Raw genomic sequence first — 27479 nt, 5'->3', positions numbered from 1 at the left:
CCCCTGGCCCCCGCTCACTCACAGCCAAAAAGAGACCATCCAACAGGTAAAACACTGCACAAATGACAAGGTGTTTATTGGGAATAAATGTTATTGGGAATAAACGTCAAAGCAATGTGCCGGTATTTCCTTTGCAAGCAGGAGACACCGATCCAGCCAGGGCAGCGTTACTCCCGTGCTCCATTGAATCCCCGTCCGGGCTGCAGGAGCCTCCCGGGCTCTGCTCCCCGCACAGCTGGAGCAGGAGCCTCCCGGGCGCTGCTCCCCGCACAGCTGGAGCAGCTGTTCCGCTGCTCCCCCCCACGCCGCCCGGTGCCGCCTGTGTCCCAGCGCCCCGCCTGGACACCCCGGTCCCTCCCGCACATCAGCGTCCGTCCTGCTCCGTTCTGTCTGTCCGGGGAGCTGCCTCAAGTGCCGCCGAGGAAGAATTTAATTTATAGCCCTATTCTTTTAATCTTGGTCAGCCAGATTTTTTCAGACATCCATTTATTCCTTCTTATAATATATTAGGCGGAGTAACAGCAGCAGAGTCGGCTTCGCGGCAGCAACTCACTCGCAGGGGTTCTGCTGACATTTATAAACTGATGTTATTTCTCTCTTGTGTTTTATGTTATCAGCTAAACCTGTCGACTTAAATTATTGCCTTGTAACCAAATCACAGCTATCTGTTATTCTGTTGTGTGTACGTTTCTGAAGCTCCATTCCTGTATCACGCTTCGCAGGGGCTGAAAACAAAGACGATGAATAAATAAACAAATGGCAAACAGAACACGCTCCCACCACGCTCACAACTCCGCCAAGAATCGGGCACGTTACGTACGGGTAACTCAACGCACGGGGCTGCTGTGCTGAAGAGGCATCACGTGGTAATGTCCAAGTAACCCCATCGCTCTTGTTCTAGACCAAGCAAATGACCAACTGTGTTTCCTTGCTAAACGAGAAAGGTTCCAGACCATTATTCCATTTAGTGCCGGGCACAAGTGGGTTTGCACCTCTGCACGGGGACAAGGCTGAGCCCCAACTCACTGCACGGCAACGGGCAGGGGTTAAAACAACTGGGGGGATTTCACATCGCACACAGACGTGAGACCGTGCAGGTTCCCCATCCCTGTGCCCCTGGACCTCTGACCTGCTGCCCATGGACCTGCCCAGCCAGCCCAAGAGGGACAGGACACTCTCCCCCTCCAGAAACACCTTCTGCCACCAACGTGTCCCCTCTGGCAGAGACGTGTCCCCTGGGACGGCTTCTCCAAGCAGCAAAAAGGGTGATCCAGCTCACCAGTCCCCTGGTTCCTCCCCAGCTGAGCATCTGCATTTGCCATTGCAAAAACCCCTATATATATATCTCTCTATATCCATTAACAGTGTGAAAACAAACCCCAGTTATGAGTCAGTCGCTGGCTCTGCAGTTCTCAGGATCTCCTTGGCATCTGAGCGAGTGTCAGATAGCATCTACCTTTCTTTACTCTGTTTCTCTCGGCACACAGGAGTGAGGAGAAAGGGACTTTCTAATCCAGGCAACAAAAGAACCCGCAAAACAATATGTGAATGTTCCCAGCAAAACAAACCGGCAGTGCTGCCATATTAAAAATAATAAGGCTGCACAGAGCATCTGCAACAGGTTATCTGATGGCACGGTACATGCTCCTTTAATAAAATAATGATTAGAAATAAAAAGCACAAGGAGCCAAAGCCCAGGTTGTCGTGTCAGCGCCACGGGTGGGTGATGGGGACAGGCTGGGGTGACACGTCCTGGTCACAAGTATGGGACACAAGCACAGCCCGCAGCGGGACGGGACCCCGCGGAGCTGCGGGGATGTGCCCCATTTCTCACGCCGATCGCTGGGCTGGGAGGAAGCGCCGAAGCGGCCTCATCCCGCCGGCCTCCAGGCGCTCCGGTAGCGCTGCCGGGCAGGGAAGCTGCAAAGCCTGCCTTCGCTTGCTTCCTTCTTTCTATAAGGATGAGTCACAGCACTCCTCGGATTGCTTGTTATTTCGAAACAGAACATTTTTACATACAAAAGGAAGGGAAAATGTGAAGAAGACACAGGTCAAGAAGAGATGGATTGCTGATGGGAAGAGGAAGCCCAGAGCCTGAATCTCATTTTGCTCCTTCCTGCCCCTTCTTCACTCAGCTACAGCCTTTTGTATTAGTTCGCTTTCTGGCACTCACAGCTCCTCCCAGTTAAGTGGAAAAGGTCATTAATATGCTCTTAATCACCTCTCCCAGATGGCTGGCGGGGCGGTTTAACAGCATCAAGGCTGGAAGCTTCCCCAGAAACCGTCCCGGTGTTTCCCCCCAGCCCAGACACCCACAGCCACATTTCAAGCAGAAACTCCTGACGCTGGATGAAAACGCTTCCAAAAGCCGCCTCACGTGTGACTGATTTCCACGAGCCCTGTCCTCCTGCTGGGAAAGCACGGCTGCCCACAGAGCACAGCACGTCCCTGCAGAAGCACCGTCCTGCTCGCTGCCCAGCGCTCGCCGAATTATCAAGTCTGCACCATCAGTGATGGCAGGGGCTCTAATTACCTCCTGTTGTTAATTACAGAGAAAACTCTTCATACGTTTGACACGTTCATGAAACTGTTCCTCAAGCATGTGCTGGCAGCATCTGTAGGGCAGGGGATGCTGGAGGAAATCCCCTGTGGGCACCGCCCTGCTGCCTCTGCCTGCAAATCCCAAACACCGTGGGGTCAGCCTGCTCTTATCACCATTATTTTGTCTTATCGTTGCACCTTGATATGGAGAAAGATCCTGCTTGTGCAGGAGGCTGACAAGGATAAGATGTCCTTCCCTTGCTGGGATTACAGAAGAAATTGGAGGGTGTTGGTGTCTGCTCCCCAGGAACAAGCGCCAGGAGCAGAGGAAACGGCCTCAAGTTGCGCCAGGGGAGGTTGAGGTTGGATGTGGGGAACAATTTCTTCCCCAAAGGGCTGTGGGGCATTGGAACAGGCTGCCCAGGGCAGTGCTGGAGTCACCAGCCCTGGAGGGTTGGACAGACAGACATGAGGTTCTCAGGACATGGAGCAGTGCCAGGGTGGGTTATGGTTGGACTCCCTGATCTTGAGGGGCTTTTCCAGCCAAAATGATTCTGTGATTCTATGAAACCATGAGATGGGAACTTTGTCCTCACAGCATGAGCAAACAACTCAAATTGCCATTTTCTTCCATTCTCCTGAGCACTCAGACAAACACTGCGCAGGGAGGGCCTGATCCCCAACACACAGATACTTAGCTCTGAGCAGCAACTCGCACCAGCACCTTCCAGAAATGCCTGAATGTGAAGAACTGTTGAGAGAATGAAGAGTTAAAAAACCGCAACAAAATAAGGGATGTTTCACGTAAGACGCTTTAGTTAGTTAGTGTACCTGGCAAATCTTTTATATAATATTTGAAGCTATGCTAATGAATATCTTGCAATTCCATCTGTCAAAATGGTGATGTCCAAATGCAACATCTTCTCCAACAGGGGTTTTGCGGCAGAGCAGGGACAGAAGCCCCCTGAACCGCATTCGAGCTGCCCGCGGGTGAACCCCAGTTCAACGCTGAGCAGAGCTGCTGGCAGCAAAGCCAACCCCAGGAAAACCCCCAAATCGCCGCACCGACACGTCCCAAAGTGCCACCATCTCTGCTCCTGCCCAGGGTCCCTCTGTGTCCCCCAGAAGCAGCGCTGCTTCCTGCTGGACTTGAACCCTGCTGGAACAGGGCGTGGAGAAAGCGCTGTTTCCATCCCAGTTTGCTATTGAGCAGCAGACAGACGCTCACCGGTGTTCCCTGGGCTCCTGTCCTCCTGGAGTTCTCTGTGCGGACTCAGGGTGCTGGGGGCTCCATATAACCAGGATCACGGGGAGACAAGTGCCCACAGTGAACCTCAGGAGAACTTTCTCTCATCTTCTGATTTTTAACGCCAACCGCTCACCTGCGGCAGTACCGATGATGTATTTAAACACCTCCCATCAGGCCTGCAGCTCAAGCACTTGTTTATTTGAAAAGCGGTTTCGAGCCACTCTTTTGTCCTAGTGCTGAGAGGTCTTCTCTGTAATTTATTTCCCCTGGCAGATATAATGAAAACGTTTTTAAAATGACTCCAGAATCAAATCCCTCCTTCTGCGCCGTGATCCGCAGCTAGCGGAGAACAAAGCGTCGCAAGGAAGAGGCTTTCCAGTAATGCTTGGTTAGGCACGCGAAAGCATCCGTTAGATTTGGACACTCGGTTGGACAGCCACTCACGACTGCCAATTTAAACCGACCCAGCTCTCCCACGGCACCGGTATTTGTGCTCTCTCGATTGATCGGCCAGTGCCGGGGGCTGCCAGCCCAGTTATTCAAACCAGCGGCACCCCATGAGCACCGGGCTGCGGCTACCAGCGCCTCCTGCCAAATACACCCACTGCCAGCGCTTGGCGTCGGCTGCGGGGGAGGAAGGGAGGACAAGGCTGACAGGTGGACCGGCGGTGACAGGCGGACCAGTGGTGACAGGCAATGGACCCTGGTTGATGCTGCTAGAACGGGTCCATTTAACTCACACCTGGTTTTGGCTGGCGGCCAAAAAGATGATCCTGCAGGTAGCCCAGCCTAAAGACTCATCAAACTTTCCCCCTCTTGTGGTGTTAATATGATAACGAGCGTGGAGGCCAGTGGTACCTGAGGTGGATTAGAAGGGGGTGGTCAGTAGGTCAGAGAGGTTCTCCTGCCCCTCTGCTCTGCCCTGGGGAGACCACACCTGGAATATTGTGTCCAGTTGTGGCCCCTCAGTTCCAGCAGGACAGGGAACTGCTGGAGAGAGTCCAGCGCAGCCACCAAGATGCTGAAGGGAGTGGAGCATCTCCCGTGTGAGGAAAGGCTGAGGGAGCTGGGGCTCTGGAGCTGGACAAGAGGACACTGAGGGGGGACTCATTCCTGGGGATCAATATGGAAAGGGGGAGTGTCAGGAGGATGGAGCCAGGCTCTTCTGGTGACAACCAGTGACAGGACAAGGGGCAATGGGTGCAAACTGGAACACAGGAGGTTCCACTGAAAGATGAGAAGAAACTTGTTTGGGGTGAGGGTGTCAGAGCCTGGCCCAGGCTGCCCAGGGGGTTGTGGAGTCTCCTTCTGTGCAGACATTCCAACCCGCCTGGACACCTTCCTGTGTAACCTCATCTGGGTGTTCCTGCTCCATGGGGGGATTGACCTGGATGAGCTTTCCAGGGCCCTTCCAACCCCTGACATGCTGTGATCGGTGACTCTGTGAGGATCCCGCTGGCTGTCACAGGCAGGAACACGAACCTCCTGCACGTGTGTGGCTCCTGGGACGCTTGGAGAGACCGTGAGGGATGCAAAGGGGGACACCAGCAAGGCCCGGGGGTTGAAGGCTCCAAGGAAGAAGCGAGGGGATGCGGCGGCATCTGCTCATCTCTCTTTTGTTGCTGCCAATACAGAAACACTTCATACGGCAAAGAGCTCCCTGCAACAAGTGCTTCTGCCCTCCCACCCCCCTCTCGGCAACAGCTCCTCTCTCAGTGGCACTGCAACGGCAGAAAACACACCAGGAAAAAATAATAGCAGGGCAGGAGGAGGAAGGGTCGTCCTTTCATAAAATTGGCAAAACCACACGTTTTCACTTTATAAGCGAACCCTTATCTCCAGTTTCAAGCCAATCACTTCTTATGCGTTACCGCACGCCCTCGGTCCCAGCGTGGTGCCTGTGCTCAGTGACTCCACAGGAAGCACTTGATTTATTTTCTCTTTTGATATGGGGCTCGATTCTGTGAACGGCAGCAGTTAAGAGAGTTTAATCCCACAAAGGTCTGGGCAGCAGAAGCAAAGTGGAGATGGAAGCTGCGCTCGGGTTACTTCAGCTATCAAACGGCATGCTGGGCGGCATGGACACCGCGGTGACCCTGGTCCCACCATGTGGGCACATCAGCATCCAAGAGAAACATTATTTACCAAAGCCAGTTTTAATCCCTCTCTGGCTCACTAAGTTATTTATCCCCAAGCCTACACCACTTCATAATGTCACTGCAACCTATTCAATAATTGTCATCCCCCAGGTGTGTTTGTTAGTCTAGAAAGCCCATCTGGGATGCTGAAGGCTTATCTACGTTGAGAGAAGATCAATGCAGAACACAGGCAGAGAAGGACGAGGGCGATGACCGGGAGAACTGAGAACCTGACAAAATGAACTGAGAATGATATTTTTTCTGAATTTCAGGTATCTATTACCTTTTTGAGCCAGGCACCATTGGCTTGTCTTTACTATGACAACTAGCAACTCCAGAACATCATCAACCACAGCTCTTTCCACATCCATCACCCTCAGAGACTGTTGAGATGGCCACTACGTATGAACATAAGGACAGCGAAAACCACCCCCAAAGAACCCAGCAATGCGGGGCATGGAAGGGACACCACTTGGGGAGGGGCCTTCACAGAATCACAGAATCATTTTGGTTGGAAGGGACCCTCAGGATCATGGAGTCCAACCATAACGCACCCCTGGCACTGCCCCATGTCCCTGAGAACCTCACCTATGTGCCTTTTAAACACGACAGGGGCTCAGCGATCCTGACCTCAGCTTCCAGCTGTGAGATTCACAGAACGTACCAGAGAACACGCTACGCTGCCAAGCTATAGTGAGAACAAATCTGGATAATAAAAGCTGGAATAAGAAGATGCCTTGGAGAGAGCGTGGTATAGCGCATTCCGAAGCTGCAATTTAAAGCCTCGTTTCTATAGCTAATGCAGTCGTAAGGGACATTAACCTAATTTCTGTCAAGAGAACTTGTCAACGCTGCAGTATTTAAGACAGATGCTAAGGACTTGTTCTATCTCGCAGACAGATCGCTGGGAAAGAAGGCAGTTGTGCCACGCTTGGTTCATAAGAAAATACACTGACATTCTCCCTGGGCCTAATCAGGGGACGCTGTTTTATAACACCGCGTGTGAGCAGCCTCGCACTTTATCAATGTGCACGATGCAGCCGAGATGGGATCAAAGCCGGGGTGGGGTCAGACACGGGATCCCACGGGGAGGTGTTTTAGATGGGCCATTGCTGGAGATGGGCACACAGAGCCCATCACCTCCCTCAGGAGACACCCACTAAAACACTTGGCCCAACTCCTGATGGGTCAGGTCCATCTGCTGGTGGTGATTTCATGGCAAAGGGGAAAAATCTGGTGGCGGAAGAAGGGAACTGGCTTTGCCTCCTCAGGGGTTCAAATAGGAGATCAAAACTGAACTTGCCTGGCATGATTTTTAGAGATGCTCCAGGGACGAGCCAGCAGAAAGCAAAGAAAAGAGAAGCTGTACCCTGTATCTTTAGAAAAAAACATGTTTGCATGATCCTGTTCCCATCATACTCCACTGTAAAGACTTAAATCACTCCCAGGAGCCCGGGCGCGTTGGTGCTGGCACGGCTTCACGCTCCCGTGCGCCAGCCTCAGAGCTGCGTTTGCGACAAGCCCAGGATGGTGGGATGAAGACTAGTGCGAGACTTGCAGCTTGCTCAGTGCAAAGCTGAAAATGCCCTTTTATTTGCAGCTGTCACATGGAAGTAACAGCAAAATAACCTTGGCTTTGGAACAGAAATCAGCTTGCGGAGGAAGCCGGGGGGAGCACCAGGGCTGCGGTGGCGGCTGGAGGGGGTGCTGATCCTGCACTCACACAAGAACTAAATCATTACAGCGGCCAGAAATGTCCCTCGGGAAGGAAATCCTCTCAAAGATAAATCAATAACTCGGTGTAATTTTAGCACGCAGCCAGGAGGATTTACATTGCCAGGAAGGCTGAGCGCTCTGCCATGGAGACAGAGCCACAGCCTCACCACAGGGCCCTGCAGCACAGCCCTGCGCACAGCTCAGGATCCGCTCTGCCGGGACCTCCACGGACCCAAAATCTGCAGCAGCAGCAGAGATGTGGTTCAGCAAAACCCCCCCGTGACAAACCTACCACCCTTGCCCGGCTGCGTCCCCACAGCCTGTGTCCGCCCCCCACAGAAGACGCGCAGATCCACAGCACGGGCTGAACCCAGCACACGTACGGGGGTGCTCCAGCCACGGCCGCCACCCCCTCGCCAGGGCTACAGGGGTTCCCAGCAGCCGCAAAATAAGGTGAGACAGCGATATGCTGCGGCACGCTGTGATTAATGAGCCTGCAATTTAGGTAATTATATTAATGCAAAGTACTTGGAGCACTAAGTTCAAGGAAACTAATGACACTGTGCAGCGCACTTCAACACCGAGAGTGACTCCAGCAAGAAGAAAAAATAAGGACCTTCATTATTCAGGAGCTGCTCTCCTCCCAGATTCTCAGGGTCAGCTTGGAGGAGAAGGTGGCCTGAATTATATTTTCGTTTCCAGAACATCAACGGAATTGCTAACGAAGCCCCAGTGGCAAGGTTGAAGCCTCCCACAGTAACGCGTGTCACCTCCTTCCCGACTGCCGGACCCCCATCTCCGCTGGCCATGTCCCCCACCAGCGCCTTCCAAAGCCCGGCTCTGGGCTGCTCCTGCAGGGACACGGCAGCTCTGGTCCCCAGCACAGGTGGATAAACCACAACAACTAATTCATCAGAAGGCCTCCACAAAGTGTTTATGTGCCTAGGAGTTGAACCTTGCTCTTGAATCCTGGGGTCAGTTTTGGGCCTCTCATCATAAGAAGGACATTGAGGTACTAGAGAGTGCAGAGGAGGCAATGGAGCTGGTGAGGGGCTGGAGCACAAGTGTGATGGGAGCGGCTGAGGGACCTGGGGGGTTCAGCTGGAGAACAGGAGCTGAGGGGAGACCTTCTGATCTCTGAACTGCCTGAAAGGAGCTTGGAGCCAGGGGGGTCGGGCTCTGCTCCCCAGGAACAAGCGCCAGGAGCAGAGGAAACGGCCTCAAGTTGTGCCAGGGGAGGGGTCTAAAAGGTGTTTAGACATGGTTTAGTGCTAGAGTTATGGTTGGACTCAATGATCTTGAGGGTTTCTTCCAACCAAAATGACTCTATGATTCTCTGACAAGCAAAGCCCCGAGTCCAGCTGGCCGCAATCTGCTGTACACCCAGACCACTGCAACCACAGCACCCACAGCCGTGCAGCCCGTGCTGCCGGTGCACAGAGGTTTGGAAGCAGCCTGTCCGCAGGCAGGTCGAGCAACAATCCCTTCCACACCTGCCCGAGAGCGCCAGCACGGGGCTGCTCCCCCGCTGCTCCCCACAAGCTTGAGGTACCTGCGAACCTTCCCTGCACAGAAATCTTCCCTTGCTGCGCTTCATGCTTTTAGAACCTGCCATGTGCACACACACATGGTTCTCTGTCCTCTCCACCACACTCCTCCCCTGCTCCAGCCGCCCGCAGTCACGGCTGCATTTTGGAGCCCCTGTGCCAGTCACAGCTGTGTCACCCCTCACACCCACCTCTGGTCCCAACAAGGTGTCAAACAGACATGCCCAAGCTCCACCAACACACTCCACGTGTCTACATCTGCAAATCCAACTGCACCTACAGATGGGGCCGTGTTTCCAGACTATTCGAGACTTGGTCTTCGCACCTGATCTGCCAGCAGAGCCCATCCGAAGGGCACTGTCAGCACTCGTGCCAGCACTGATCCAAAGAGCTGAAGCTGCGTTACAACCACAGAATCACAGAACCCCAGCTGGCTGGGTTGCAGGAGCTCTGCAGATCCCCAGCCCCACCTGCTCACGCAGGGTCACAGAGCAGATCACACAGGTGGGTCCAGGGGGTTTGAATGTCTCAGAGAAGGAGACTCCACACCCGCTCTGGGCAGCCTGGGCCAGGCTCTGGCGCCCCCAGCAAACAAGTTTCTCCTCATGTTCACGTGGACCCTCCTGTGCTTCAGTCTGTGCCCGTTGCCCCTCACCCTGGCGTTGGGCACCACTGAACAGAGTCTGGTCCATCCTCTGACACCCACCCTGAGATACTGATCCCATTGATCACATCCCTCTCAGCTTCTCTTCTCCAGCTCAACAGCCCCAGCTCTCTCAGTGTCTCCTCATCACAAAGATGCTCCAGACCCCTCATGATCTTCATGGCCACTGCTGGATTCCCTTCCTTGTCCTTCTTCAACTGGGGAGCCCAGCACTGGACCCACAACTCCAGACGTGGCCTCCCCAGGGCAGAGCAGAGGGGCAGGAACAACCTCCCTGACCTGCTGCTCACACTCTTCCTCACACCCCAGGTACCATTGGCCTCTTGGCCACAGGGCACATTGGTGACTTGTGGCCAACCTGTTGTCCCCCAGAACTCCCAGGGCCTCTCTGCAGAGCTGCTTTCAGCAGGTCACCCCAACCTGTGCTGGTGCCGGGGGTCGTTCCTCCCCAGGTATCCACCGCAAACAAAACCAGGACAACCTGTTATGCTCCTATGATGCGGAACAGGAAGCTGCCCAAAAAGCCAGGGCAGAACAACTCTGCAATGACCACACAAGAGACCTCACAAGCATAACTCTGCGTCTGATATAAAACCAAAATCCAAACTACATGAACGGTCACAGCTTCAGTGTCTCGAGGCTGCAGCCCTGGGGTCTGTGCTCTCCCGGCAGCTCCCAGGCTCAGCGTCCTGCAAGAGGGACACGCACAGCGCTCAGGGACAATCAGGAAGCCACGCACAAAGCAATCCATCACACCAACCTGCCTGCACCCAAACGTCCTGCACCGCAATTTGAAATCAATAGCAAGATGCAGAAACCCTCAGCCACACAGTAAAATATAAAGAACGCTTGTAACGTTGATTTTAAGAGTGCCTCGAAGAGACAGTTGCGAAGGAGCCTGAGAAAGCAAAGCAGAATGCCTGAATTGGAGCCTTTTTTTTTCTCCTCTAAAAGACAGTAATATAACGTATTTTCAATGCAAGAAGAAAAACTGAAACCCACACCAGATTCTCCTGGTAATAACAGCTTTCTGCAAAGCCCAACTATTAATGTAAAAGGGACGTCCATCAATCAAGCACGCAGAAAGTACTTTGAGAGCTAAAAAAGGAGCAGGCAAACATCTGCTTTTGGCAACTTAAATTTTGCCCTGAAGCGCAAAGAATATAATAAATTATCGGAAGGTTTGGCTTGAACTCCTTTTCTTCCATCCTGGAGGGCTAAATGCTGAGGACGGGGATGAAGATACACGAACATGCTGCCGCTCTGCTTTGTGCCTGACAGAAAATGACAGAAATGGGAACAATTTCATTAGCAGACCAGCGAAACTCTTGAAAACCGCCGGTGCCGCTCAGCGCTGAGGTCCCGACAGCAAACGAGCGGCACCACCCGCACTGAAGTGACCATGAATTATTCTTTGAGCCTGAGGCTTTAGCAAGCACCTTTCTGTCGATGAGGGAGGGCTTGCAAACCCGTCTCCACCTGCAGCCACCCTCCGCTGTCCCCATGCCGGGGGGGATGGGACACACGGACTCGCTCCCAGGTGACGGCCGCGTCCCTCCTCCCCACAGCTCACCAGCACCTGCGTTCCTCAGTGCTCCGTGCTCCACGGTCTCCCACAGCATCCTCACGGCTGAACTGAGGGAGTGCGGGCTGGATGAGCGGGCAGTGAGGTGACTGTGAACTGGCTGAAGGGAAGAAGCCAGAGAGTCGTGGTCAATGGGGCAGAGTCCAGTTGATCCTGTATCCAGTGCAGTGCCTCAGGGGGCAGTGCTGGGGCCGGTGTTATTCAATATATTCATCAATGACTTGGACGAGGGAATAGAGTGACTGTCAGCAAGTTTGCTGGTGACACCAAGCTGGGAGGAGTGGTGACACTGGAAGCTGTGCTGCCATCAGAGACCTGGACAGGCTGGAGAGCTGGGCAGGGAAAAATGTAATGAAATATAACAAAGGCAAGTGTAGAGTCTTGCATCTGGGCAGGAACAACCCCAGGTTCCAGTGTAAGTTGGGGAATGACCTATTAGAGAGCAGCGTAGGGGAAAGGGACCTGGGGGTCCTGGGGACAGCAGGGTGACCATGAGCCAGCACTGGGCCCTTGTGGCCAGGAAGCCAATGGGACCTGGGGTGGGTTAGAAGGGGGTGGTCAGTGGGTCAGAGAGGTTCTCCTGCCCCTCTGCTCTGCCCTGGGGAGACCACACCTGGAATCTTGTGTCCAGTTGTGGCCCCTCAGTTCCAGCAGGACAGGGAACTGCTGGAGAGAGTCCAGCGCAGCCACCAAGATGCTGCAGGGAGTGGAGCATCTCCCGTGTGAGGAAAGGCTGAGGGAGCTGGGGCTCTGGAGCTGGACAAGAGGAGACTGAGGGGGGACTCATTCATGGGGATCAGTATGGAAAGGGGGAGTGTCAGGAGGATGGAGCCAGGCTCTTCTGGTGACAACCAGTGACAGGACAAGGGGCAATGGGTGCAAACTGGAACACAGGAGGTTCCACTGAAATCTGAGAAGAAACTTGTTGGGGGTGAGGGTGTCAGAGCCTGGCCCAGGCTGCCCAGGGGGTTGTGGAGTCTCCTTCTGTGCAGACATTCCAACCCGCCTGGACACCTTCCTGTGGAACCTCATCTGGGTGTTCCTGCTCCATGGGGGGATTGCACTGGATGAGCTTGCCAGGGCCCTTCCAACCCCTCATATTCTGGGATTCTGTCCTCTTATCAAGCAATACTTCACATTTTGGGTCCATTCACCCAGACAAACCCTGACTGGGGGTGTTAGCAGCAAACCTGGGAAAAGCTGGATGTACAGCAAAAAAACCCCAGCTGCCAAAGAAAGCAATTGGGGTGCCCACACGCCTCTGGTATTTCCTCTTTTTTAAACACAGTAGGTCAAAACGAGTGCTGGAGATAACGAACAGAATTTACTGATTCAACCAGGAGAAGCTGCAGGCATCGCTGCAACTAAGTCTTAATAAATTCTGAAGAGTGACACTATAAAACGACATTATGGAAGTCTGTATTTATTGTCTCCCCATGCTTTCTGTATCCAAGGTGCCGCGTTACACTTAATAACAGTTTTTCTCTCCAGTGCTGCCAGTGCTGCAAATCCTGCCTGACACCCGACAAGCCTACGGTTGGGGTTAACCTCCCCCAAAATCCACACGTCTCCACCCTGTACAAAGCTTTGGTGGCACAAACAGGGATAAATTATTAAACGGGCACTGCCCAGGTGATGCAGAGGAGAGTACAGACTGTGTCGGTCTCTCAGGTGTGTCTGGATTTACCTGTTTGTGTTGTGTTCCTAAGCCTGAAGAAAGCACCTTCGCACTCCGCGGTGCATGGGCAGCGCCCTGGGCACAAACACACCTGACGAGAATGAAGGTGCTCTCATCCCACCCCTGCCCGCTCCATCTGCACTGCAGAGGAGACAAGAAATCACATCAAACCGTCTACGCCACTTCAGGAACAAAAAGATAAAGCCAAACCCTAACAAAAGCCCACACTTAAGTTTATCAAGTAGAGCAGAGAGCAAACAGTAAAAATAGCCGGTGTAGGCAGTTTGACCCAACCTGAGGATCTCCGCTGGAGTGGATGAAGGAGAGCGTATACATTTCCTCCTCATAAAGGGGTGACGTTAATACCTCTGAGCAGCACGGTTGATGTGGAAGCTCTTCCTCCGTCCTGCTGCCAGCTAGGCCGGGCCTGCCCCACGGCCGGGGCTGAGGGACCAGCTCGGGTGCCACCTCAGCCACCAGCCTCCTCCCCCAGGACAGGCCCTGTCCACTTCAGATGGGATCCAAAGGTCTGGAGAGCAGCTGACGTGGAGGAAAGATGACAAATCAGGGCTCAGGTGCAAAGGCTCTTGGCTGGTCTCCCAGCAGGGGCTCTGGTCCCGCAGGCCAGCCCAGCAGCAGCGGGCAGTGTCACCACCAGGCCTCGCGGCTCTCTGTGGAGCCCACCGGGAGATGCTGTGCCTTCAAAAAGCCGCTGCCAGACAGTCACACGTGGGTTGAGGCTGGGAGAGCCCTCCGAGACCTTCCATCCCAACCCTGCTCCAGCAGGGCTGCCCCAGCGGGCTGCCCACCACTGTGTCCCGTTGGGTTCTGAAGTTCTCTGACCTGCTCCAGCATTCGCTCACCCTACAGTAAAACAGACTTTTCTATGTTTCTTCCATTTTGTTTTTTGCTGTTAAGGCCCCCTGAACCATGCTGCTCCTTCCAGCATTTAGGCGAGGTTCTCAGGGACGTGGTTTAGTGCTAGAGTCAGGTTACGGTTGGACTCCATCCTGAGGGTCTCTTCCAACCAAATTGATTCTGTGATTCTACGTCATACGGTCTGTCCATACCTTTCTACAATTTGCCACCTCGTTACAGCTCTGGCTAATGAAGATACAGAGAGGGCTGATCATTTCTGCACATTACTGAGCGCAGAGCGGAGAGATAACTGTAATTAGTAGCAGTGTGTTTAGCAGGTTAAATGATAGTATAATTAATGAAGAACAGGTGGGTTTTGTTTCAAATAAGAAAAGCAGATTATATCAAAATGTAAATGCATCTTAAAATATAGTCTTGGTGATAACTTTAAGCCGCTTTTAGAAACACCACCAGAAACGGAAAAGGTTTTGCTTGGGCTGAATGACAGATCCTAAAAATAAAACCCAGTCTGGGGTTAAGAAATGTAAATTGTTGATGAGATCTAGTTATCCGCACCCTGCAGGGACGGCAGAGACACGCAGCTTCGTGTTCCATCTCTGGCTGGCGGGATCATGGGCACGGCCCTGGAGTTGCCATCACTGCCAGGTCTGCAGCGCTGCGAGACCTGGGCAAGAGGACACAGCCGTACCGAGCGACAGGCTCAGGCGTTCAGCAGCTCGGGACGCGGGGAACACCCCGCTGCAAGAGAATGACCCAAGCAAGGCTTCCCGCAGGCTGAAGGAGCAGGCAGCAAAATCAGGAGAGAGGAAAACCAACCTCTGGACTGAAGGAAGATCTTTTGAATCAGAAATGTTACCCTTCGTTAAAATTTCCAACACCACCAGGCTTACTCCTTCCAAAAGGTAAACACGGAATAAAAAATTAAACTTGGATATAGTGTTGTAAGAGTTCTTGCGATAGTTGGGAATTAGTTCTACAAAGCATCAGGACAGACCCAGGGAGATCATGTTTATTTCCCAAGCTCATGCTGGTAAAGCAGAGCTGGAAAAACAGAGATATATTTATTTTTTAACTCCGAAGCTTCCCTGAGATGCTACAAGAAGCTGTTTCGGTAAAGCAGACACATTTGTTTTGGTATCCGTTGCAAGTAAGAAAAAATGCAAAACAAACTCCTAGACCTCGCACCAAACAACCTTTTTAAATTTACATCCCAAATTCACTGCAGGTTCTAAAACGAATAGAGGGCAGAGATCAGAGAAAACGTCTCCTTCAGTCAGGACAGCATGATGGATACTCAGGGTCTTCCTCAGAAGAGCAACGTGCTGTCAAGCCAGGCTGGAGCAGGCAGAGCACGCGGCGCTGGAAAGGGTTTGTGGAAAAAGATCTGCTGCTAGTGTGACCCTACAGATAAACACACGGAAAAATACAGAGTAAGAGCACTAATCCGCAGGCGTGAACTGTGAAGGAGCAGAATGAAATACTCCGTGCAGGAGCCGCTTGAGTGCGTGCCAACTGCCTGAGAAATAATCTGACTTTGTGCTCACCCACCTCGCATCAGTTTTGTAGAAATTCTAGCAAGCAGGGCCTTAAGAGTGCAGAAAGGAATGGCCAGAGCAAGATGGACGGGAAAAAGTGTTGCTTTCTAATTATGAAAAAAATAATGCTGTGAAACTGGGTTTTAGTGATGTACATGATCTAGACTGTGGGTTCAGCTCCCGGAGCCAGGTGTTTGTGTAACAGCATTAAAACAGGGACCAACCCCAGCAGCTCCCGGAGCACATGGTCACATTCCTGCGATGGGTTCAGAAATAGTCATTCTGGGCCCAGACTGTACAGTACTGTTGTTTAAACAGCACTTCTGTGCCCAGAGCCGTTCTGTGATGCTCGGCAGGCGGGTGAGGAGCCGGTCGGTGATGCTGGGGACGGATGGGGACAGAGCCGGTGCGTCCCCTCGGGGCCGTGGCAGACTGCCTGCCTCCACCGCGGGCAACCACAGCCGGCAAATGAGAACAAATAGTCTGGAAACACAACGTCTGCATTGTATCAATAGGTCAGGGATTAATGTATGAGGTTACATAGTCAAATTGCAAATGTACAAAAACATCAGCCCTGTGGGAAGGCCTGACCTCCGGAGCTATTGTGTCCAGTTGTGGCCCCTCAGTTCCAGCAGGACAGGGAACTGCTGGAGAGAGTCCAGCGCAGCCACCAAGATGCTGCAGGGAGTGGAGCATCTCCCGTGTGAGGAAAGGCTGAGGGAGCTGGGGCTCTGGAGCTGGAGAAGAGGACACTGAGGGGGGACTCATTAATCTTTATCAATATATAAAGGGTGAGTGTCAGGAGGATGGAGCCAGGCTCTTCCGGTGACAAACAGTGACAGGACAAGGGGCAATGGGTGCAAACTGGAACACAGGAGGTTCCACTGAAAGATGAGAAGAAACTTGTTGGGGGTGAGGGTGGCAGAGCCTGGCCCAGGCTGCCCAGGGGGGTTGTGGAGTCTCCTTCTCTGCAGACATTCCAACCCGCCTGGACACCTTCCTGTGTAACCTCATCTGGGTGTTCCTGCTCCATGGGGGGATTGCACTGGATGAGCTTTCCAGGGCCCTTCCAACCCCTGACGTTCTGGGATTCTGTGCAATGGCCAAGCTCTCCAGGAGCGTGTGGTCACCAATGGTCCGCAGCGCCCGGGAGCAGCCTGGGAAAATAACATCCACACTGGGAAAATATCACCCAAACCTGGAATTAACCGCCCTGGGAGCCTGTGACCAAAGAGGAGAGAAGAGCCACTGGAGGAGGGGATGGGGCGCAGAGCTGCACTGGCACGAGGAGCTTCCCTCGCAGCTCGGAGCCCTGCAGGACGGGTCTGATCCCCAGCACCCACCACGGAGCTTTGGGGGGACTCAAGGTTTTCATGAAGCGACCTTCAGGGTTTCACGGGGACGGAGGTGCGACCCATGGCTCGGCAAGCACACACTGCAACGCTTGGACCGCTTGTCTCCAGAATAACATCACGCGTCTGAAGTGTAAGGGAGCTGCTCTGATTATATTGAAAAGACTCTAGAAGCCAAGTCGCGCTTGTTGAAAAACACTTTCTTATAATAGTCAATGAAATGTTGGAGCCAAGGTCGTGGGCTCGCTTGCCCTGGAAGGGAGAGGGAACACACTCAGAGTGGCAGTTCAAGATAACCAAGGCTGGATCCGCTCCCAAACGTTTTCCAGGAGGGAAAACATTTTTCTTCCAGAACACTGTTACAAGCTTGAAATAAATGTGCAGACTGTTAGATACAGACAGAGATAAAAATAGGCCTGTTATTAAATACCTCTTCTTTAATGAGGTTCATCCTTCTAAGCAGTCACACGACGTTTGTTAACGTTATTGCAGAAAATACAGCATGCTAGCACATAAAATCCATAGCGAGACGTTCCTCATCACCCGGCACACGCTGGAGCGTCTCCAGCAGCTGCCGTGCTCACAGCATCCCTTCTTGGCAGCAAGAAGATAAAAGAGAGGAGTGCGAAACAGTGTCTCTCTTATTTCAAGGCACTTTTTCCCTTCCAAACAATGCAAATTTAACCATATGGATGATTCCCAGTGCTTATGTCTGCTGCTATACCATCTTATTCTCTTTGCTAACGTTACATTATACCACCACCAGTCAGAGCATCATGAAAGCTGAGCTTGAAAATATTTTGAACAACGCAGCTTAACTTCCTCCTGTTGCACAACAACAAGCTGCTTGGCTCGCAAACAGCTCCATCCCCTGGTGTATAACCACCTTATAACAAACCTGTAACACTGCAGGGCGACCGCGGCGCGGGCAGCAGGACACACCACTACACCCCTTTCGGTTATGCCCAACGTCCCAGCCCAGGGCTACACCTTAGAGAAGCTGCAAACTTTTGTCTCAGCTGCTTAATTAGTTTTTGGTGGTATGTGAATCACTGCAAAAGACTCATAACCAGTTTGTTTAATGAAACCAGCAACACCATGGCCAGTAAGGGACAGTATTCGCCAAAAACCCATCTCTGCTCCTAAACCTGAGCTATCCATGTAGTAAACTTAGAGCTTTTCTCACCGATGCTGCTTCTGCCAGGATACCAGCAGTTCTTGAAACGACAGAAGACAACACAAGTTTTTGCTGCGTTTGAGGGGGACGAGGAGAAATCAGCTGCCATTTCATTTCACAAATACCGAGCCTGACGCCTTCACAGACGTGCTGGGAAACGGCGACTGCAGAACTTCCCGGGTCACGGAGAAGCAGAGAGAAACGCAGGGAAGGGAGGCAGAGCAGCGTGGGCCCAGCAGAACACGGCGCACGGCCAGCGGCCCCGGCCCCCGCTCACCCACAGCCTGCACACCAAGGGCACTGACACACAGCCAGCCACTGCTGCCCAGCTCCCAGGAATGATTCCGTTCCAGGAGCTGCACAGTTCTGAGGTCTCACATCATTAAAATTTAAAAACATACACACTGAATTTACAACATGCTACAAAATATATAATCAAAACTGCATTGCTACACTCGTCAAATTAGAGGAGGAGTGTTTTTATAATGTGGGAGTTCAGTTACCGGGCTATAAATTTCTGTTATTTGCTGTGCTTTCCCATTTGTTAGTGAAAGGTGAAGGCTCTGCAGCTCTACCCTCCCCGGCAAGGCCGGCGTTGTGCCCCAGGGCCCAGCTCACCAACATGCACTGTGAGCAGGTTTGCTGGTGACACCAAGCTGGGAGCAGTGGGTGACACTGGAAGCTGTGCTGCCATCAGAGACCTGGACAGGCTGGAGAGCTGGGCGGGAAAAATGTAATGAAATATGACAAGGGCAAGTGTAGAGTCTTGAATCTGGGCAGGAACAACCCCAGGTTCCAGTGTAAGTTGGGGAATGACCTATTAGAGAGCAGCGTAGGGGAAAGGGACCTGGGGGTCCTGGGGACAGCAGGGTGACCATGAGCCAGCACTGGGCCCTTGTGGCCAGGAAGCCAATGGGACCTGGGGTGGGTTAGAAGGGGGTGGTCAGTAGGTCAGAGAGGTTCTCCTGCCCCTCTGCTCTGCCCTGGGGAGACCACACCTGGAATATTGTGTCCAGTTGTGGCCCCTCAGTTCCAGCAGGACAGGGAACTGCTGCAGAGAGTCCAGCACAGCCACCAAGATGCTGCAGGGAGTGGAGCATCTCCCGTGTGAGGAAAGGCTGAGGGAGCTGGGGCTCTGGAGCTGGACAAGAGGACACTGAGGGGGGACTCATTCCTGGGGATCAATATGGAAAGGGGGAGTGTCAGGAGGATGGAGCCAGGCTCTTCTGGTGACAACCAGTGACAGGACAAGGGGCAATGGCTGCAAACTGGAACACAGGAGGTTCCACTTAAATTTGAGAAGAAACTTGTTCCCGATGAGGGTGGCAGAGCCTGGCCCAGGCTGCCCAGGGGGGTTGTGGAGTCTCCTTCTGTGCAGACATTCCAACCCGCCTGGACACCTTCCTGTGTAACCTCATCTGGGTGTTCCTGCTCCATGGGGGGATTGCACTGGATGAGCTTTCCAGGGCCCTTCCAACCCCTCACATTCTGTGACTCTGTGATTCACTGCTGTTTCACAAGAGGTTTGACTATACAGGTCCAGGGCTACGATGCTCCCAGCATCACCTCCCCTGGCACCCTGTGTGGACACCGTCCTGCTCCCCGCTGCCCTTGTGTGCGCTGAAGGGAGATGGCGTGAGAAGGACCATCCTGTGACTCCCCAGCTCTGGGAACCTGCCGGTAAAGAAAATCCAAGTGGCTAACGCAGAGAAAGGCTGGAGACGGTGACAGCGCTGCTCCCAGCTGAGCCAGAGGGAAAGACGCACACACAGTCGGTATTTCCACATCCCTAAGCTGGCGTGCTTCACACCTCCCCTGCTCAAACAGCGGCGCTGACACCTCCCGTCCGCAGGCTCCCCAGGCGTCTCTGGAGCAGCCCTGGTCCTGCCCACAACAGGCAGCAAACACCATTATCCCTCTGAGAGGAGCGAGGCACAGAGAACCGGGTTTATTTTACATGTGTGCCCTGCAGTGCCCCGCGCCAGAGCCTGGTGCAGCACGTGAGCTCCAGCCCCGCACCTCTGCCACAGCCGACTCCCAGTGTACGGAGGAATTAAGCACAAGCCAGCATGACGAGGAGAGAAGTCAAATAAGCCCACGGGGACGGGGAAGCCGGGAGAGGAGGGCACGAAGGCACACAGTAATTAACAGGACAGGCATGAGATACATTTGAGACATCAAAAGCCTCATCTGCGAGAGGTCAGATGGAAAGAAGCAGAGGGAGAGCTGTTGGTGGCCAGAACTCCACCTCCAAGCGCCAAATGTCCGCAACTGCTCCCAAGACTGCCTGGGCTTTCCTACCTGCTCTAATCACCCTGCAGCTCTCCCTGTCCCACACTTGAGATTTTTCCCCTCTACACATCCGTAGCAAGTTATTTTACTAAAAAAAAACCTAAAAACAGCATTTCATGTGGTATAAATGAGGTTTTTAAAATCTCATTTGCCTTCCCTCTTCATGCAAATCTGAGCTGATCTGATGAGGCTCCGATTTCCTGGATTACACACGTCAAGCTTTGCAAAAACAAGCATACCCTGGTGGTTTAATGCCGTATTTCACAGCCCTCTCTTGCCCGTGCTGACATAAATATTTCAGAGACCTGCACATAAGTGTTTGAGTTAGGTCTAGGTCACCCAGAAAGCAATGGTTCGGACAGGTTCATTAATTGAGCACAGCAATTAGCAGGAGCGGTGCAGGTCAGGACGTCCCGCGAGCAGCAGGAGCTGAGCAAAGGAACAGCAGCATCCGCACGGGACTGCGCACCAAGGGACGGATCCTGCTGCCAGCACCTTCTCCTCCAGCTCCAAACACCTCTCCTTGGCTGCCAGCAGCGCCGCGTCGCTCCGACGCTGAAACCTCTTGAAAGACAAAGATCGGCGATGAAACCAGACTGAGTTATGCCCCATCCGGAGTCCTGCTCTTTCTAGTCAAGCCACACAAAGTCCATCAAAGCGGCTTCTGAAATTACCTCCCCAAGGGAACGCTTTCTTTGAGAACTGCGTTTCCATACATGTAAAACCTTGTTTGTGCAGCAAAGGAGACCTGAGACAAGTAGGAACAGCAAAGGCAGGGAAAGCAGCCCGAAGACCCTGGGAAGCTGCAGCCATGGATATTTAAATGCTAAGCAATGTATCATCGGCTCCCTGCTGAACATAAAATGGTCTCATCTTTGCAGAAGCAGCAACAACAGCACGCTCACATCAGCTTCACTCCGGCAGTTTGATCAACAGCGGCAGTCAAGGCTTCTTATTTTTTAACTGCAATATAATTAGGCACTTAGGAAAATGACTCTGAACGGTACGAACGCCACAGAGTAGCTGCAGGTATCAGCACAGAGCTCTGCAAGCCAGAAGATTAACCACAGCAAAAGTTATGGGCAAGCCCAGCTCCTGCAATGGATGCTCTGCCCGGCTAGACACCGAAACATGCCGTCCAAACCTGAGAGATCCAACGCTGCAACTTTTCAGTCACCGGTGCAAGATTTTGCTCCATTTCCCGGGTCTGCAGGGAGCTGCTCTGGACCAAAGGAAGTTTTTCTGTGCCCTGCTGTGGGCTTCTCTCAAACGGAAAGCACACAGATAGTTAGGGCAGATGAGGTTCTCGCTTGGTTCATCCGGGTTTGGAAACTGGACATGTTAATTCCAACTGTCACCTGAGGAACCGGCCAGGGAGTTTCTGCCGTGTCGGAGAGCAGGAAAGTGCCGCTGGGGTGGACACGGCAGAGCCGTCTGCAGACACGCGGCGCCCCGGGGTCAGTTAACCCCCTTCTCTTTCTCATTTAAACCCTTGCCTCTTAGATCCTTTTCCTTAATGTTCACAGCGATGGCTTCCCAGAGGAGCCGCTTCTGACCCTAACATCAGGTGCAAAATCTGCTGGTCAGTGATATGAATACATGGTCAGAACAATCCAACCTTCCACCATCACCAGAAATTATAAGTAAAACAGAGGGACACAAGGTGCCCAAATCACAAAAGCAGGAATTTCCCAGGAAATGAAGCCTTCACGTGCTCTAGAACTTTGCACAGCCGCTTTGAGGTCACTTGGAAACACGGAAGAAATGCTTTTATATACAGAAGCCCCATGAAAACTGTCAAGAGAAGACCATCGACACCGTCCAATCCTTCCACTCACCTCTGCCATCCCGCACACTAAGCACCAGCCTCTGGTTGCCACAACCATCAGGCAAGACCACCTTGAAAAGCCATTGGGTGCTCCTGTGCGCTGACGGACTCACCTCCCGCGCCTGCAACAGCTCAACGTAAGCAGAACAAACGCAGCCACCTCTGCTGTCTTCCTCCAGGGGCTCACAAGGGTGCTGGCACTGCGGAAAGCACATTCAGAGAGGGAAAAAACACATCGGAGAAAGCAGAACCGCAAAAAACATTCTGCCTGCGGTGGAACAGCCACCTGAGCACGAGCCGTGGTGTGAGCTCAGAGGACACCGCAAGCCCGCTCGCTAACACCCACGTAGCCTGCAAGTTCAACAACCAAGAACACGGCGAAAAGCCCTGCAGATGTAGCCTTCGTTTCCTCAGATAACACAAAAAATGTAATAATGGAGGTGCTGGGAGGCTTTCCAAGGCGCACGTATCCTTTCTGTCAAACTCCGCCGCGCCTGGTGCATTATTGAGTGCCGAGTGCAGAAGAAGCGATGCCTAACAAAGTGTTAAAGGAGTTGGTGAAGTTTCAGCCACCTTCCCGCAGCCCATCAGCGCCCGGCTGGCTGGCACAGGAGACAGCTGATGTGCTGGCTTCCCGATCACAGGCAGCAGAGCTCTCAGGGTGCCTGTCTCTCTGTGTTTGCATCCAGCTGCCTCCAGCAGTTTGAAGCGTGCTCCGAGCGCCAGAAAGCGCTTGATCAAAACCCCACTCACATCGCAGGCAGCGAGGGAACGGCCGCACGGAGCAGCGGTACATCTACAATAACAATCGAATTAGGTGGGGAGATGTGACAGGTTACAGGTTGGTGACACTGCTGCAGTCTCGGTGGAAACGCAGTTTGATGCAATTAGCAAGAAGGAACTGGGAAAACAGCCGAGTACAACTGGAAATATATGTATAAAAGAAAAGCAACTGTGGGACCAGACAGAAGCATCAAGATCCTGCGTTGAGCTGAGAACAGAAATAAGATGGAATGGGAGCGTGACAGGGGGAAACACGACTCTGAGCTCCCTTCCGCTGTTCAAAATCAAGGATCCAGATTCCAAATCCAAACTCCTGTTTCCCCGCAAAGACTGGCCCCGTTTGCTGCGGGGACACAAGGGCAGACAGCACGGGGGCGGGCAGAGAAATAGAGCCGCTGAGACCCCCCTTCCACAGCCCAGCGTGGAGCTGCTGCAGAAATGAAGTGGAACAAGACACCCAGCAATGGAGAACAAACCCAGCAATGACAACTGTAACGACTGCAAGAATATCCATATTCTGCTTCAACAAGGAGGGGCGATCCGCCAGTCTGAATACTAAGCAGGGACACCACACGCCTTCCATACATAATGGTACAAAAATGGAATATAAGTATATACCGCAGCTTCGTGAAATTTAAGAGCTTTTGCTAGACTTTTATGCTATACAAAGATTTACACTTGGAATAGTCATTCTGCTCTATCTGGCAGGAATTTCAAGGCAAATGGATCCCATATTTATACTTTCAGCGACTATACTGAGCACAGGGTAAAGCTCTTTTCAATTCAGAGCACTTTATACAAATTAATTACCACTTAGTTCACCCTTCTGAGGCGGGAAGGTATTACACCTGCATATACATAAGGACACCAAAGCACAAGTGGATTAAATACCTGGCCCCAGACCCCAGAGGCAGCCTTACTGATCATCCTAATTGCCAAAACATGTGCGCACACACGCACCTGTGTGTGTTTAACCGCGCTCATCCTCTCCAGAGCCCTTCCCAGCACAGGGCTTTTTGCAGCAAAGCCACCTGCTCACCGGTGTTTTCTCACCACACACGTCCCATTCACGTCTAATAAAAGATACCAACCAAAAATAAAAAGGAAGATGTTTTTTGTGGGATGGACAGATGGGGATAAAAGCTGGATTTCCAACAGCCAAGGAACAGAAAGCCCGTTGTTAAAACACTGTGCAGCGTTACACCGAGGAGCCTGGATCAGATCAGCACCGAGCAGCGTTTCGCACAGCAGACCTGGCATGTTATAAACTCTGTCCCTTGACAAGCGCACAAAGAGAAAAAGGGGTTTGGAGCTGGTGGCAGAGACACATCAGCACCTCCGACGTGACCGTCAGCCCCTCCACCTGCGCCAGGGAACCCAACGCACTTGAGCACCCACTCGCCAGGCCGGGGATGGTCTCCGGTCCCAGGTCCACATCTCTTCACCTGAACACCAGCAAATAACACATTGTCATGGGAACAATGGGGTGGTTCTGCAAGGCTGCCGTGGCGCCGGAACGCTGGCGACAGGCAGCAGCACGTTACCTGGCCGGATGGTTTGCCACTGATGTGTGGGGTAAAACACCTCCAGGTCCTCAGGATCAGCATCGTCTTCTGTCACCGGCTCCTTCCCGCTGTCACCTTTCGTGTCGCTCTCTTCTATTTTTGTGAGGGCAAACTCCTTTTGGACAGAAGAGATTCAGCTCATTAGCAATTGTATCTGGGTAATTTAGTGCCGGCTGAGGATACAAAATTTTTTCCACCGCCAGCAGATTTTGGTTTTTTGACATCCAAGATTCTTTCCACATGGTTAAATTTAGTTTTAAAGTATATTAAAGGTTAAACACGCATAACTAGCATGACATTTGTGCTGAACAAAGCAACGCGGCTTATTTCCTATTCCAGGCTGCAGGTTTAAAACAAGCTTTTACAAAGCCTCACCTATATCACACCAGAGCCAGGAGCCCTGACTATTATTAGGGTTGTGTAACGTTGTAAGACCCTGTTTTCCCTCACCTAAAAATATGTCAAACTTCACTTTTTCAGCTGGAATTTTCCACACGAGTGGAACGCCTCAAGCCTTGGCTTGTTGGGTTTTATATATATATTTTTTTCTTTCCCTAAATGCACTTATTTCAGGCTTGGAGAAGATTTCAGCTAAAACAGTTCAGCTGCTTCCAAAATAGGAAAACACACTGAATTGCCCACGCGATAAAAACGCCAACATCCTTTTCTTTACCCAGTGTCCTCGAAGTCTCTTAAAACAACGAGGCAGCGATTCCATCACCAGCCGCTACCTGGGGGTGCAGCGGATCGGCCGGGGCCGCGCGCAACGGGAAAAAACGAGGATGAAACAGGAAAATCCTCCTTGCTGCGAGGGAAACCTCGCTGCTCATTGCAACAGAAACCTCGCTGCTCATCGCAGAGTCTCCCCAGGGAGCTGCGGGAGTCGCGTAAAACCGCGAGGGGTGAAATTATACAGTGCAGAGTGAGTAACGACCCCGCGCTGCCTCTCACGAGGCGGTTAAGCGCTCGGGAAGCTGGTCCGTGCTGCTCTGGTTTGCCCAGAACAGATACGCTGGGTAATGGTCCAGACGGCGCCGTTATCAGCTGCTGGTATCGCCAAGGGTGACACCGCTGAATAATTCCACATCACCAGCCTATAGGGAAAGATTATTCCTAATTGTTGGCAATTAGAAGAGTTACAGCTCGCTTCATGAAGTGTTTTGATAGTAACCCTTAGAAAGTTTTCACAGGGAAACAAAAAGAAGTTAATTAGGAGGTGAACTGGAAACTTTAGGCCATGTTCTGCCTTCACTTCTTCCACCCGTTGTTAAAAACACGTATATATTTTCTGGCAGAATCTGGGTGCTTTGCATATAAATACCCATTACCCAGCCTAGGAGAGTGATCCTGAGCAAGGGAAACATCACCCTGAGCAAATCACACACGGTTAGTGCTGACGGTGGTGACGCGCAGGACGGCTGACAAGCCCGCGGAACGGTTTGATTTCATCTGTCCGAAGGGATGGAAATTTGAGAAACACATGCGGAAACAGCTCGGCTGCTGCTTTCACTTAGTGCATCAGAGGCTTGGAATTGTTAAAACTATGACAAATGGTTAAAGCTCAGTAACAATAACAAACGTACAAAGCCAGGTTCTGCAGATGAAAATCAATGTTAACATTTTCTGAGCCAAGACTCAACAGGACTAAAATAAATGAGTCAGAGCAGTTATTACTCGGCTTATTTACGCTGTTATATTATTATCCAAGAGGGACTTAACGATACGGGCCACTGTAAATTTACCAACAGGCCTCCAAGTGCTCTATCTGCTCAAACACATAATGGAGATGGCTGATGTTTACTGGCTCTGCTTCAGAGAAGTGCCACGGCCTAAACATTCCGTGAGGATAAAGGGATGTGACTCGGTTCGGTTAAACGTTACTGCCACTGCTTGGCCACAGTTCCTTTGCAATACCCGTTTTCATTAATATTTCTGGCAAAAATAGGCAACACCACACAAGCGATTGTTTATTTACATAGAAATTAGGTAGAATCCTTTTTGGTTTGTTTCTATAATTTCAATAGTAGAAAGAAAGATGTTTTCTAAAGCACAAGAAGTGAAAAACCTCTTTGCTTTATCAGTCTGAAATAAGCTGAAGAGCCTCAGCGGGGAGGGTTGGAGACAACCCCCAGTGTGTGTGCGATAGAGGAGGGATGTCCCCATGGACCCAGCACAGAGCCGGTGTAAGGGGGGTGGTGGGAAAGCGAACCCAAAATTGCATGAATCCTGCCTGCCCCTCAGAGACAATTCGGGCCCCTGGCCCTGGGTGGCTGTTGTCCCGCTGGGTGACTCCGCTCCAGCCTCCTCCTCTCCCTCCCCGAAATAACAATGAGTTATCTCATTGCTACGCGACTCCAGGTGGGCCCGTGTGTTTAAACAGCCCCCAGAAAACAGCATCACACCACTCACACACCAGCGAGCTGCAACGCAAAGGTGGGAGCCCATGTCCAGGGACACGGGGACCGGTGATCCCCAGGCCAGTGCTGCTGCAACTCCCCCTGTTGAAAGCCACAGCGTTAACTGAACTAACCCCAAACCAGTCTGCTGCCGCAGAGCGTGTCCCGTGCCAGCTCCAGGACACCTTCCAGACCTGCTGGTCGGGCACCGTGCTTGGGAGGAGAACCCACACGGGCTTTGTTTTGCACACTCGTACAAGTGCAAAGGGGCCCACAGCAACTGCAGCTCCGCAATAACGCTGCAAGGAGCAAAATCCGCACACGCGGGATGCAGGGACCTGAGCAGAGGCTCTTCTAAGCCCGACTCAACAGGGGCACCGGTAGGAACCTAATCGAGGACATCTCCCTTCTTCTCGCCACAAAACTAGCTCTGCCTCTTGCCACGGGGGAAACGTGTGACAACTCCAAGTAGAAAAAGTGACACCCAGCAACAAGAGAGCTCCTCAAGTTGCACTGTTACCGTCGCAGACTCGCCGGATCGAGCGCATTCTGGA

General features: G+C 52.3%; 1 protein-coding gene across 3 annotated transcripts in view; it reads right to left on the bottom strand.

Annotated features, from left to right (window-relative positions):
* The window catches only part of SIL1 (SIL1 nucleotide exchange factor), a 100812-nt gene that overhangs the window by 48250 nt on the left and 25083 nt on the right, over positions 1 to 27479 (bottom strand). For all 3 annotated transcript variants that reach the window (XM_082063401.1, XM_082063402.1, XM_082063403.1), the window contains exon 4: positions 24509 to 24644. In XM_082063401.1, coding sequence (XP_081919527.1) covers positions 24509 to 24644 — 136 coding nt within the window. The remainder of the gene's footprint in view (positions 1 to 24508; positions 24645 to 27479) is intronic.

This window comes from Streptopelia decaocto (assembly GCF_964273445.1).
Source record: "Streptopelia decaocto genome assembly, chromosome: 12".
NCBI classification, from domain to species: domain Eukaryota; kingdom Metazoa; phylum Chordata; class Aves; order Columbiformes; family Columbidae; genus Streptopelia; species Streptopelia decaocto.
This window is presented reverse-complemented; position numbering and strand designations above follow the sequence as displayed.